Below are 14,751 nucleotides of genomic sequence, written 5' to 3' on the forward strand. Positions count from 1 at the left end.
AATACTTTTCCCCCACGATATTTTGTGGCAACCAATAACTGTTTTAAATGGCTGTTGTGTTGTTGACAATCATGTAGCTGGAGAGAGAATATGCGTTTCCATACAACGTAGCCACAAGGGGGCACTGTAATACAAGAAATGATACTGCTGTTGAACGACGACCTCGTCCTGCTCCGACCCCACACATGTACCACGACCAGTCATTGCCATTCTGTAAAGTAACGCGAAGGCAAGTCCAAGCTGTGTACTGTAAAATAATGCGAAGGCAAGTCCAAGTTGGTAAGTCAAATAAAGTTGGTAGCCAAATGAAGCTAGTTTACCGTAGAGACGTCCATGTACAATCAATATGAGTGTTAGCCAAGTTACTCCACAAACAAACCATTGCCACATTTTACTCCCCACAAACGTGGAGAGTAATTGGGGGCATGAACAATTGGGCACATTAACAAAAGACTGTATTTTGTTTTATGTGAACGAGGGGCGATTGCTGCATTTTGAAACTAGGTTATCTGTGAACAGCTAACAATTTTGAACTATTTATCATACTGCTACAATTCATAGTCCGAAGCATTGCATTTCATGTCCTTGCAATTATGGTCTGAATAGAATAGAACTTGTTACAACCATGCTAGTTGTGATGTAGTAGACTTACTAGCCTAGTGCAATGTGTAGCCTATGTAAGCCGTGTGTTCGGTATAACTGTGCCAAAGACAAAGTGCAGTTTTCTATGCGTTTCAGGGGTTTTGACCATAGAGTTATAAGAAGAAGGTTTTGACCCCCCAAACTACCCAAAATGTGTCCCCAAATTATTTGAAACTCTGGGAGTTGGTAACCCCAATTCATATGTTGGCCTACTGGTAAACCTTTTTTGAGCTCATTTGGAATATAAAACCAAATTAAAACTACAGAATGCAAACATGGCTTTTGGATCAATGAAATAGTCGACAATCACAATCTTTCATGAGCCCATTCAGTCTGATAGATTGCATTGTGCATCAGTCGGTTAGCAGTCCCTCAGTACATGTTCTTGGCATCCTGGCTCTCCTGGCCAGCTGTGCTAGGTGCTGGAATAGGTCCAGTGTGCATGAGTAGAGTAACCGAGCAGGGTTTTGGGACTGTTTGAGTTGTGCAAGGAGGAGGGCAACAGTCCACCTGCCACAGGGGCCTGCCCTGTGTGGGTTCGCATCCCAGCCTTTTAACTGCCTGCCAAGTTGGGCTTCTTTCATGTGGGCCTGAGCTCCTTAAGACATCAGCAAATATTGAACATGGCTGGGTCCAGTCTCAGACACATCTGTTGTCACATAATAGTCTCCTCTGTTATGCACCAGACGAGGAGAGTTTGGACATCAGTTGGTTCTGTTGTATTATCTCCTACGTGTGTGGACAGAAAGCTATAGTTTATTCTCTGCAAACACAAATGCTCACTTTTGATGAGCTTAAGCTAAACCATGTTCCACTGTAAACACAAATGCTAAACCATGTTCCACTGTAAACAAGACAGGCATGTAGGAGAAAGAGGGAGCCTGCTCTAAATGAGGCAGACACTGAATGCCAATGCCAGCGCTGGAGATCAGGGTTCAGATAAGAGGAGCAGATAGCCAGCATTTCAGATGGCATGTTGCTGAATCCATCAACAGCATTTTGGAATGTTTTTGGGCAGCTTTAACGGGACAGTTGTGTCCTTGAATTAGGCTAGATTATGGCATTAATGATTTCAAAGTACTTAGGCCTATGAGCAAACTACTGATATGACTAGCAGCATGAAACTCGTGGGGTGTTGAATCAGGACAGACAGAGACAGAACAATGGCTTAAAATGCAGATCATTTGGAAAATATTCAAACAAATAAGGAGCAAATGGTCAATTTATGAAACACTGTCTCTTGTAATACTTCATGAGATACTTCGTAGAACTTTCCAGAGAGCTTTTTAGGGGCGGTGACCAGACACATTGCTCACTCACCATTTGGGGTTGGCTGTGACTTTCTCATAGTTGTTGAAACTCACCTGGTGGGACTGGTATGGCCAGTTTTACCCAGTTTTGCATTCCAGTCCAGCCACCAATCATTCAACAAGGTTTTCTTTCCAAGCATCGGTAAGATTTTAAGGTCTGCTGCTCGAAACATTTCCTCATTTTCTCCATAGCAGGAAGGCTTGTGCCGTATCAGTGAAACAACCTGAGAGAAGAATACGCGTAGGCCTACGGTATTTGTCAGGCCTCTTTGCCAGGAGGAGTTCTACTGTAGCCTACACTACACACAGGTATTGTATGCATTTTGTCTAAATACCTGTAAGCTTAATGGACTTAACAGATCAATTTCACTGTATATTGAATGATCTCTGTGTAGTACCTTAGGCAAAATGCTGACTTAAAGGTGACGATCAGTTTCCTGGCAACCACTATTGTTGTCATCATGTGTTTGTACTACGGCTTGACCGATATATCGGTTAAACCGATATATTGGTCGTTTTTGGACCCCGATGTCGGTACTGGACATCGGTCATTATCTCTCCGATGTATCGGTCGTTTTAAGTAATATTAGACCACTATTTGATGACTTTTAGCCACTCAGACCCAAAACTCCATTGGGTTTCATTTCACACACATGCGTTAAAGATCTTATAAAGGGTCGATTTGGTTACCAAATCTCCATCAATTTGCTGGGGACCACCTGGAAAACCCTCAAGGACCACTGGTGGTCCCCGGACCATTGGTAAAAAAAGGAAAAAAAGGTTTTGAAGGTAAGAAGTTTTTGAAATTTAGGCTATTTATTATTATATTTTATATTATTACAAAACATCGGTTAAACATTGTCAATCGGTGGTCTAGCACTCTCCATCGGCAAAATACGGCATTGGTCGGGCTCTAGTTTGTACAATACAATACTAAGTTGTATTGTGTGCATCTTTAAGATAAGAATGGGCCTAGAGACTGTGTATCACTGGAATCAGAACAGATGAACAGATACAACATAATGTTTCTTATAGGCATACATGTCAAGCACTGATTGTGAGCCTCTATCTAAGCCAACCTTTCCTCTTTCAATACATCCTAATCTATATCTTTAACCAAGTTTCAAGTTTCAACCTGGCGTCCCTATTTTGGCCATTGTAGGATTTTCCCCCCTTATTAAATTCCAAAATATATAGAATTGTCGATCTAAAAGGTCATAGATTGATAGCTAGCTTTATTGTCATTCAACAATACATGAAATGCATTAAACAAAATGTAATTCCACTGGCTATAATCTAAAATGACTCCTAGGTTACTCCTAGCTAATACAATACTACACACCCCACAGGCAAATATACTTTTACCGCACTACAATTATTTGTAAATAACATGTACCATTCCGTACTTGTACTTGTAGCAGTAAAAGTATTTCTACATTGCAGAAGTGATACTTTAACTGAAGTAAAACATTTGAGTGCTTTTTCCACCATTTGTTGAGCCCACACCTCAGGGCTGAGAAAGAAAAAGAGATGTCTTCTTGAGCTTCGGGTAAGGCCTGAGGAAAATGTCTGGCAGTATTGTTATACCAATTCCTCATCAGAATTGATTTGACAAGGTTACTGGTCAAACAGATTAAAAGCCTTTTTATTTATTTATTTTATTTTGAACTAATTCTGTTGTATTAGCACTACGGTTCGCTGAGAAATGTCCACACGAAGCTTGTTTGCATGCTAATGGAAACACATGGTATCAGCTTACCAGCTTACAGTATCTGTTTACAGTACACCCTACTTCCGGTGCCATTGCTCGGAACACAACACACCCACAAATATGTTCACAGACATGTTAAAGGAGTAGTTCACCCCCAAAATGACTTTTTGTCTATTGATTACTCAGGCCGTGGAGACTTGAGTTCAATAATATTTTTTGGGTTTTGTCACATTCCAGTAAATTTACCCCCATTGATTCCGGATGGGGACCCAAATGCATTTGGGTCCCCATTTGGAATCAATTGGGGTAAATTTGTTTCAATTTCATTTTTGTCTTAGGAATGTGACAAAAAACTGGTTGTGGTCCGAGCAATGGCACTCACACAGATCACAAGGAGAAAACAATACCACACTGTCTATAATGGTAAAAGATAGTCAGTAATAAAACATTTGTTAAAGTGATACGTTTTAATAATAAAACACTGCAAAATTTAGCGTAGGAATATAATGACGTAGCCAGTTCAGGGGAGTGGTCTGGAGGTTGCGCGCGCTCACGTGGTCGGGACCTGCGTGTCCCGCCCCCTATCCACAATACTTAGGTATACCTGCCCGCAGGTAGTTATTCTTACTGCAAGCTGCTGCTGCTTTAGTATAGTATCACAGTTATATATGTCATGCCTTGCCGCTCTCCTGCTGCTGTTAGTAGGCCTATGCCTAGTGTATGCTGCTGCCTTTATGTATTGTGCTGCTGCCTTTCATATCCTGCTGCTGTTTATGCTATGTTGTTGCTGCGCTCTATCTGCCATTCTTGTCAATAAAGTATAATTTAACCTAAAGAACGCTCCCCTGAACTAATAAAAGAAAGTTGCCAACGGACATGTTTTCTTACAGACAATATACATAACTCTGGCAACAATACTTAAGTGTCTACTTAAATAAATGTTGTTCAGCAGCCTTGTATTTTGCCTCCATATACTGTACATTAAATCAATAGGATCTCGCCTTCATTCACTGTAGTTGTTTTCTTCTCTATCTGAAAGGTATTCTTCTAGACTGCTCAAAAATGGAGGTCAAAAAGAAGACTTTCTTGGAGAACCTCCGCATGAAAACCAAATTACCCAAACTGAAGACGCCAGGTAAGAAGACCCCTAAAAAGCAGGGAAAGAAGCTGGCTTACAGACGCAGTCTCTCGGTACCAGACCTGAGGTTTGCATCAGGTGACATGTCCTCTATAGATGGGGGCATACTGACTGGTGCCTCAGATGGCATCTTCTTTGGTGCATCACCGGGTCAAAGTGATACAGACTCCATTGCCAGTGGCTCTATCAGTGGACACATTTTCACAGACCAACTGAGTGATACAGTTGAAGCGTCTTACAGAAGTGCGTGCAAGGAGGAGGGCGTCTTACTCGAAGTTGAGGAAGTCGACACTCCGACTGCCAATGAGATCTATGCACAGATAGATAAGCCATCAAAGCTCAACAAAGATGATTTACTGGTCACACCAGATGTTACTTGCCTTCCTGTCCCTGCACCGAGGAGGATTGCCATTTCTATACCAACACAAACCATGTCGGTGGACAGAGAGAATCCTCCCCCTGAGACACTTTACAACCCAGAAAAAACTCAACCAGACAGCGGTCCAGGTATCAGTAGAACGCGGCGTGGCGGTGTGGCCTCCATTGTAAGAACGAACTCGTTCGAAGATGAAAAAAGCCCTCGCATAGAAAAACGGGCCCCGTCGGTCGAGCGGAGAAAGCTGTCCTCCAACCGGAGGGCCATCAGAAGATATGATGCGTGGTCGCAGCCCGCAGATGATCCTGTGGACAGTGCAGAGGGTGCGTCTTTGGATCATGCCGGTGGCTCATCCAGTGAGGAGCGAGTCGCCGTGCCCTGGACAGACTCGGACCCAGACAGAGAAGTCCTCTCCCCCTTTTTCTCCGAGGTATTGTCTATGGAGGATTGCCAGCAGCTGGATGAGGCCACAGAGGAATCAATAGAGGTGAGTTGGCACGCATTGCAAAGTTTGCCAGTTTAGTAGTTAGTATATTGATACATAATGTTTTAACTATCTCACAGTAAAGTGAACACTCACGCCTTTATCATGTGGGTGCATTTCATTTCTTCGACATTGGCTAGTTAGACATTAGACACTGTAAATTGTTATTGTATTCTATTTTGTATTCTCAATTTGGTAAGCTAGAGCTACATTCTACATACAGTATGCATATGGTAAATGGACTGTGGCCTCATGAAAAGCTCTTTACAATGTGCATTATAAATACACTTGCACGCACACACACTTGCACACACAAGCCTCTCCGACCTACTTACTTACTTAGAAACATTAGTGTGTGTGTGTGTGTGTGTGTGTGTGTGTGTGTGTGTGTGTGTGTGTGTGTGTGTGTGTGTGTGTGTGTGTGTGTGTGTGTGTGTGTGTGTGTGTGTGTGTGTGTGTGTGTGTGTGTGTGTGTGTGTGTGTGTCAGAGTTTTGGTGATGATACATGTAAACTGAGCTCATGTTCTTGAAATTTTCCCCTATTGTTTAATTGTTCTGGAACTAGCGGAACTGGTTGGTGGAGCAGTTTGCCATTTAAGGTTGAACAATGTCTCGCTTGGCTTGGATTTGTATTTAATAGGCTATAATAAGCTGTTTTTACAGACAGTGAACACCGATTTTTTGCAACTTCATACTCGGGCGGTATGGCTTCCCACGGCTCGAGTGTGAAAAATGTCCACCATTCAAATACTCAAGCATTATTAATATACAACATTGTAAAATATTATGCCGACGATCCTTCTCTACATCAGGTCAGTGAGCAGGGGGATTTCTTCGACGAGGCCATTCGGGATCCTGCAGACTGCACGGTGAGTAGCGAAGAGACTATACGGCTGTTCAGTGGAATAGGCTGCAGAACTGCATATTCACCATCAAGTGGTTGAAACCAGATCCACCGTCATAAGATATGTGGGCTGATAAAGTATGGGAAATGTATCAGGTGGAACAAATAACTTCAATCAGATTTATTACCGTAATTAAAAGATGGAATCCTGTTATGCCCGTTATGCCCATACTAATACAGTAAACAACTCTAGTCCCTTCACATTTTAATAACAGCCATAGATTAACTTCATTCTTTCCCCAGGCCTCCCGGTACCCTCCTATAGGCTTTCTTTCCCTTGGACACAGAATGTCCATGGCTTCTACTTTATTGTTTATTGTTACTCTTTTTGGTTCAGTATTTTATACAAATGTTTTGTCATTATTGTCATAGTCTTAGGTAATGGTTGTAAAAGCCATTGTTATGCTTCTTGAATTGTGCTTTTCTTTGTGTTTATTTAACTTTTTCTGCTTTGTCCAAATTATTTTTGTAAAACAGCTGAAAAATGATTAAAAAAAAGAGAGACAAAAATATATATGTATAAATATATTTGTACAAGTTGCCTAAACTGAAATAAAAACTAAGTAAAAAATAAATAACTGCATATTCCAATGAATGTGATTTGTTCACAGTTCCCAACGCCCCTCCCACTGCAGAGATATCGCCTCAATATCGACCTGAAGGAGGGAAGGAATCTGGTCATCAGAGACAAACGATCTGGTAGGTCAAGAGGTATTAATTGCCCGGGTCTGTCATAAGAAGTCACTGAGTCACATCTTCAGGTGTATCATTGTGATCTCCAGTTTCATTGTGTGATCATAGGAGTAGTTCACCCCCAAAATGACTTTTTTTCTATTGATTACTCACGCCATAGAGACAATAATATCTTTTTGTATTTGTTGCATTCCTAAGGCAATAATTTGATTATAATACATTTACCCAAATTACCCCCATTGATTCCGGATGGAGACCCAAATGCATTTGGGAGGTTCTAACAGACAGACTTCATTTACAAATGTGACTCGCAACCACACTTGCAAATTAATTCTGTCCTTATGCCCATATATGGAGATCACTTTAGGGCGAGGTTGTGCTGAAACAGGGCTTCTCGCCCTGAAAAGTTAGGGCGTCTTACTGGTATTTATTCAAAGATTTAATGTTTGCGACCATAGGTCGCTATTTGGTATGAAAACATGGAGCTCATGTCTGTCCGTCCATCTGTCTGATTGTCACACCATCTGCACTGACCTGTTCTGACATCACAATGATGACTTGACCAGCTCAGCTGAAGGATATAGCATGCTGTGAAAAGGAAAATATGTATAGACATGCCTGGGGGCTCCGGCGGTCAACTGAAGCATAGGGTTTAAATGGTTAACTTGTTCACGTACAGTATATACAGTATATGTATCTTTAGGCACTTGCTGTGTTGGCTTTCAGCCAGAGCAGAAGTCAGTCATGCATACGTCACTGACTGCATGTACAGTAAGCACGCCTTGCTAAAGCAGCATGTACAGCAGGGCTGCCCAAAAGGTAGATTGTGATCTACCAGTAGATCACAAAGGCTGTGCAAGTAGACCACAAGACATACTCCTAAAAATATAATTAAAATATTAAAAAAAATATGTATTAACACAAATAACAAAATCACTCTTTTTGGCATCTGTCACTTGAATTAAGTTGACTTGATTGATGACTTCAGCTCCCTTCATACAGTAGCTTCTAAAGTAGGCAAACACCCTAATATGATGTTCTGTTTTCAACTGTCAGTAGCATTACAAAGAATCAGAAAACCTATCACTTCCTTACAGAATGGGATGAAGACTTTTACCCCTCTTATTTCCCATTCCAAGTACATTTGTCTTACATGTAACGCCAGTGTTGCTATTCCAAAACATCTTTGGGTCAGATCATGTTGATCTGGTCGTTTTAAAAGTAGCTCCCAAGTCAAACAAGTCTGGGCACTCCTGATGTACAGTGACACACCCCACACAATAGTACATACGGTAAGACAGCATGTACATTGCAGTTGCAGTAACCATTGCTGTTTAGGTGCGGGCCTCTGTCATACAGTTGTGTGAATAAACAACCCAGGTATGCAGTCGGACAAGGGGAAATAATTTCATGCTAGCAGTCGTGGTCATGCTTACGGTACGTTTCCTGCTAACAATACCACGAAGCCTGTTTCATGCTATTTCATACGACGCTCTCCCTTGCCAAAGACAGCCCACAAGTGTGATGATTATACACCACCTTATCAAGAGATGGTTACCTCAGAGTTACTGTAATTCCTTGAATCATAATGCCGAGAGTCATAATTCCTAGAGTCATAACTCGAGGCATGCTTGTGAAAGAGACAAGCCTGTATGTAGCCTTCTACAATCCACAAGCACAGGTTTCACGTAAATAGTGTTTCCTCTTTTAAAAAATAAAACAGCATTTATTTTTATTATTATTGTTATTATTTGTTATCATAAAATGTCTTTAGGCTACCACTGTAGTTCATTTGGTATCTTTGAACCCTTATTTGGCTTGTTATGGGGAGTGAATAAAACCAATATAAGATAGAAAACCAAAAAATGTGCTGTACAAGATAGTGTGTGCAGGTGCAACTGCCCAAACACAGGTATTACTGGAATGCAACAAACAAACCTCCTTCTTCATGGCCTTCTCACTTACACTCTTTAATAGGTTGTACTTTGTGATAATAGCGACCTCAAGTGTCCATAAATGGAATTGCAGCATGAGGGAAGAAGCATGTGTGTGACCAGTACAGTGTGGACTATTTTGTACTTTCAAAATGTCAATGTGTTAATAATTATAGGTTAAAAATTATAGTCTGTATATGTGATAGAAAAGCATTTTTTAAAACTAAATCAGTCTTTCATCTATTTTATGGAACTGAACCAACAGTAACCTAGAAAGGCAGTGTGTGCGCATGCTTTCATCTCTAACCAGTGCTGTGATTTGAAAGCGAGATGAGCAGGGCCTAAAGAGCAATGACGAATACATGATGCTCTCTAAATAATGCACCAGTGTTTTTCCCCTTTCTGTTGGCAGCGGTAAACCCCTGTCACCGGTTCAGTGTGTGTGTGCCCTCCTCCCCGCTAGTTGAGACCTTACTCTCCCTGACACGGTGGCACTGTGGTGATGCAATCCCCACACGCCCCCTGTCTCTACCACTGTTTGCCCAACAATCAACACCGTGCCAAACACCCACCGATGCCATACATTGTCATTACATATTCTGAAAGGACAAACGCCACCAGACCCCCATCTCGCTTTTTGTCCCCCCCACCCCCCCATTAACCTATTAAGACCTGAGGCCGAGTCCACAAATGTCTTCTAAAGGCTTTTTTGAAAAACGTTGATGAGTCGCTTTTCATGTTGACGACCCCCAAAATGATATGTATTTGGCCGCCAACCCCCATCTAAAAATATGTTGTCCCATGGACCCCCCAGAAGCAAAGTATTTGAGATTAAAAAGTTTGCTTAAAAATATATATTATATATATAAATATGTAAATTTGCACAAAATGTCATGATGTCAAAATAGCAGATCTACAAGCTCATAGCGCGGCACTCGGTGCCACGCTATGAGCTTGTAGATCTGCTATTTTGGAACAGCCAAAGCATGGAATAACGGTTAAAGTGGTTAAAAATCCGAAGAGACACGCGGATGCTCCTTTCCTCCCGCCCGGCCTAAGGGGGTTAATTTCCATCGTCACCGTTCTCAGTCATGCCAGAGCTTTTCTCCTTGCTAGCTGCCACATTCTCCTCCTGTCAAGTTGCCTGGAGGTTTCCCTGTCACAGGCTGGCAGGGCGGAGCTGCTGTGGGTCCTGCCTGCCTTTGCGAGATGTTCATTTGGAGTGGGGAGCTGACAGGCCTGACAGCCCATCCCCACAGGGCCTTTGTCATGTGATTCAAGCCTCCCTGCGGGCTCTCTCAAGCACGCCTTTATTCCCCCATACAAATGAAGGCATGGGACTGTGCTTTCATTTTTTTTTTTTTTTCTTTTTTGGCCAATCTGCATGCCATGGCAGAGACAAAGACGTCCGTACCCCCACCCTGCTCGCAGACAGACTTTCTTAACAGGCTTGGGAGATTAACACTGGTTGCTTCTAGATTCGGGGTTTTCTGCTCGCCTCATGCTGGCGAATGTTTCTACGCGTCTCACAATTAAACAGCTACATCCCCTCTGTTTTTGCCAATAGATGTGGGGGCGCACCTCCTCCCCACATATTTCTGTCCCGCACACAGCAGCCCTTTGATTTAAACAGTATGGGGGAAGGGTGTGTGTGTGTGTGTGTGTGTGTGTGTGTGTGTGTGATGATACGTTCTGTGTGTGAAATTAAAGGAGATAAAATACCTTTGGCGCTATAGTTTCCCCGTGCAAGTTTCTTACCCGGTGGATGCATGTTAACGTAACACCTCCCATTAATGACCATTTCGTCGTTGTCGGGTGGAAACCTCGTATCTCCAAGTTTCAAATGTGTACGTTCTTTCGTAAAGTAAAGCCCTGCTTCATCATACAAGGCCGTCACACAAAAGTAGAGAAAACAGCCGATCTACAAGCACACAACGCCTCGCGCCGCGAGGCGTTGTGTGCTTGTAGATCTGCTGTTTTCACTAGTTTAAATATTTTTTAAAATGATATTATGCAAAACGAATGGTTTTGGACATACAAGATTTTCACCCGACAACGACGATTTGTGTCTCATTGTGCTGCTCTCTCTCTCTCTCCCTCTCTGTGTGTGTGTGATGTTGTCATTCCAGGGACCAGTGATCCTTATGTCAAATTCAAACTGGAAGGGAAGAACTTCTACAAAAGCAAGGTTGTGTACAAGAACCTGAATCCGCGGTGGAACGAGTCCTTCTCCCACCCGCTGCGCGACAGGGAGCATGTGGTGGAGGTCCGGGTACGTACGGTAGACCCCCTGTCCACTTGTACTAAACGATCCGCGCACACACACACACACACACACACACACACACACACACACACACACACACACACACACACACGTGCGCACGCAGCCTCGCTTGAATGGCGGCGCGGTGGAGTTCACTGCATACTCCTGTTAATTTAACACACCTGTTAATGTACAGTATACACTATGAACCCGTAAGGGTCAATTTGGTTATGTTTGTACACTATAGGGCATCGCAGCGGAAGTGGTTTACTGGAGTCACTTAAAAATCGCCCATTCATTTTCCCCATAGACTTTTACAAAAGTATTTATAACAATTATGTTAAGCCTCGAACAAAGCCATCCAGGATGGCAGTGAATCATGAACATGAGACCTTTGTTTCTATGAAAAGAACGTTTTGAAAATCGCTAAACAAAGGATATTTATTAAATGTAGTATATCAAATAATGTAATATTAAAACATGTTTTCACATAGGATCAAAGGTTGTATGGTCATGATTCACTGCCATCCTGGATGGCTTGGTTCTAGGCTTAACATAATTGTTATAAATATTTTTGTAAAAGTCTATGGGGAAAATGAATGGGCGATTTTTAAGTGACCCCAGTAAACCACTTCCGCAGCGATGCTCTATCTGGGTACACTATGTAGGTCACTGTTTCCCAAGCACTGGGTCGGGACCCATTTGTGGGTCGCAGACAAATTTGTTTTTTTGTTTACTACAGTTTGTTTTTACAAAAAACATTCCCAAAAAAGCATTTTTTCCCCCCAGTAATTTCATGAAGAAATAAAAGAAAAATCTAAGAAATTCCATAATTTAGAAAACAAATTAGTGAAAATAGCCATATCTACGCTTGTAGATCGGCTGTTTTCACTAGTTTAGATCCCGGGCAAAACGCCTTGAGCTACAAAAGTTTGGGAACCACTGATCTCTAGGTTACAAATGGATACATTGACATCATACAGTATGTGGCCAAGTGGCCACAGTGTCACTGTGGTATAAAATGGCAGCATGGTCACCGCATCATACAGCGTACTTCTCTCTTAAACTCCTCACCTTCATTTTTCTTGTCACAGGTCTACGATAAAAATCGCACCACTGACGAATTCATGGGCTCCGGAACTATTGCCCTCAAGAGTCTTGAATTGTACAAGTGAGTTGTGCGTTATACAGATTTATGTCATATTACATTATACATGTGACGCGTTAGTAATATCCATATCCATAAGTACCACGGCTGATCATTGTGTCTCTGCCATACAGAACCATACAGATGGAGCTGCCTTTGAGTGACCCTAAAAGTAAAGAGAGCGACATGGGGGTCATCATTGTTGACGTCTGCATAATGTTCAGAGATGCCACCATAAAGAGAAGTCCGGCTCCGGTAAGAGCCACATGTTTTACTGTTATCTCACGCAGCACAGAGTTAAGCTAAACTCGTTTTACACTCCAAACACACAGGATTTATTATTTATACATTACATTTGGTATAACATGGTTCTATTGTGAAACTAGCAGATCTACATGCTCACAACGCCTCGCGATGCGAGGCGTTGTGAGCATGTAGATCGTCTATTTTCACAGTTTCTGCCTAAATAATATTTGACAATTTGACCCATGTATAATTTGTCATTTTAGGGGTATTCAAAAGTCCCTACATTGTCACTTTAGAAATGTGCAGATACCATCTATACACATAAACTTCATGTTGGTTTGTTTACAGTTGAGTGAGAAAACAATGTTTCACATTAAGTTAATCATCTGGGGAACCCCACAAAAATAAATGGGGGGTTGTGTCACATGTCACATATATTTATTATTATTATTATTCTTTTTACAACATGCTGTATTGTTTGTACTGATTTGATTTCATCTGTTTGACTTCCAGAGGTGGCCAGTGAAGAAGAACAAGGTATGTGTTGTTTTATTATCATTACAGTATCTCCAACTAAGCTTGCAATTAACAATTCTTTTCATTTGAAGTGGAACTAGGATGTCGGCATTAAGAGCAGCAATGTCTGAACAAGCCATTATTCTCCGCGACCCTTCCTGGTTTTAGGCACTAGGGGGCAGTAGATTACTGTACTATAGAGCAACAAAGAAGGAGGTGTTATGCCTGGGACTCAGGCTTTTGTGTGTAACCTTGATTTCAATGCAATCTATTTCTTTTGTGGTATCACAGAAAACCCTTTTGTTGCAATGCATATTGCATTTCGTGGCATATCATTTACTGAACAAAAAAACGTGTCGGAACATTATTATATAGTGATCAAAGTTTGTCAAAATAATCATATTGACAGAATACACGAAGGAGAAAAAAAAGAGAAGCCCTCACTATAACACCGCAGCATTGGGTATTACATGGAGGAAATAGAGTTGTATTCAGTATAGTGTAGCTGTAATTATGTTCTGAGTAAAATGGAGGCTGTGTTACTGTTTGGGGGCTCACACTGCAATCATTGTTGTATCCGTGGGTTTATGTTCACACCTATATAGTTGCTACATCTGCCACTGTTCAGTCTCTTGATGGACCAGTAGACAATCTCAGTTTGATATTAGACAGAAGAGTGTGGGGGGGGGAGCAATTTTCATACACGTAGGTTATCCTCTACAGATGGCTAAAGGGACTCAGAGGGGGAGAGCGAGAACGTGTGATGGGACTCCACACGTTTTGACGTTGCGCTGCCTAAATCACGGCCGCTAATTTAACAATGTAACGATGCTAACTTCGCCCCTCCCTCCCGCCCGCCAGTTTTTTTTTTCTTTTCTTTGTTTTTTGTTTTGTTGATAAGCGTACATTTCTTATTGTGTTTAACACCTATTCTGGAGGTGGTGAATACACACACTTCTCACAACTCTACTAGCCCCCCTCTCCCTACACACACACACACCACACACCCTCTCCAAAATATCATTTTTCTCTCCCCTAAACAGTGAAATCCCCAGTGTTAATTTATCCACTTGTAACTCTGTGAGAGTGTACAAATGTAACCAAATGGGACTTGTAGGGGTCCGTTTGGTTGCACCTGTGCTCTCTCTCGGAGTTAAATTAACACTCGTCATTTTGCTGTGTGCCGTGTCATACCCCCACCAAGATATGGAACGAGAAAAGAGCCTGAGTGAAACTCTGCGGTGTGATAGTGTTTCACAACCAGGAGGGGGGCCATGTGGGAGGGTGTGGAGGGGGGTGGTGTGTGTGTGCAGGGGCGTCACAAGGGAGGGGGGGGAGGAGAGTGGGACTTAGTTACTAGGGGCCCAAGGTGGAGGGGGCCTTA

At 42.1% G+C, this 14,751-nt stretch overlaps 1 protein-coding gene across 1 annotated transcript in view; it reads left to right on the forward strand.

Moving 5' to 3' along the window:
* Positions 1–249: 249 nt before the first annotated feature.
* mctp2a (multiple C2 domains, transmembrane 2a) overlaps positions 250–14,751 on the forward strand; it is a 55,785-nt gene continuing 41,283 nt past the window's right edge. The window contains exons 1-10 of the mRNA XM_080736925.1: positions 250–279; positions 2,145–2,261; positions 3,464–3,501; positions 4,703–5,664; positions 6,474–6,530; positions 7,177–7,264; positions 11,322–11,464; positions 12,553–12,629; positions 12,740–12,860; positions 13,365–13,388. Coding sequence (XP_080593051.1) covers positions 4,726–5,664; positions 6,474–6,530; positions 7,177–7,264; positions 11,322–11,464; positions 12,553–12,629; positions 12,740–12,860; positions 13,365–13,388 — 1,449 coding nt within the window. The 5' untranslated portion in view covers positions 250–279; positions 2,145–2,261; positions 3,464–3,501; positions 4,703–4,725. The remainder of the gene's footprint in view (positions 280–2,144; positions 2,262–3,463; positions 3,502–4,702; positions 5,665–6,473; positions 6,531–7,176; positions 7,265–11,321; positions 11,465–12,552; positions 12,630–12,739; positions 12,861–13,364; positions 13,389–14,751) is intronic.

This window comes from Nannobrachium achirus, assembly GCF_963921795.1.
Source record: "Nannobrachium achirus genome assembly, chromosome: 11".
Lineage (NCBI taxonomy): Eukaryota > Metazoa > Chordata > Actinopteri > Myctophiformes > Myctophidae > Nannobrachium > Nannobrachium achirus.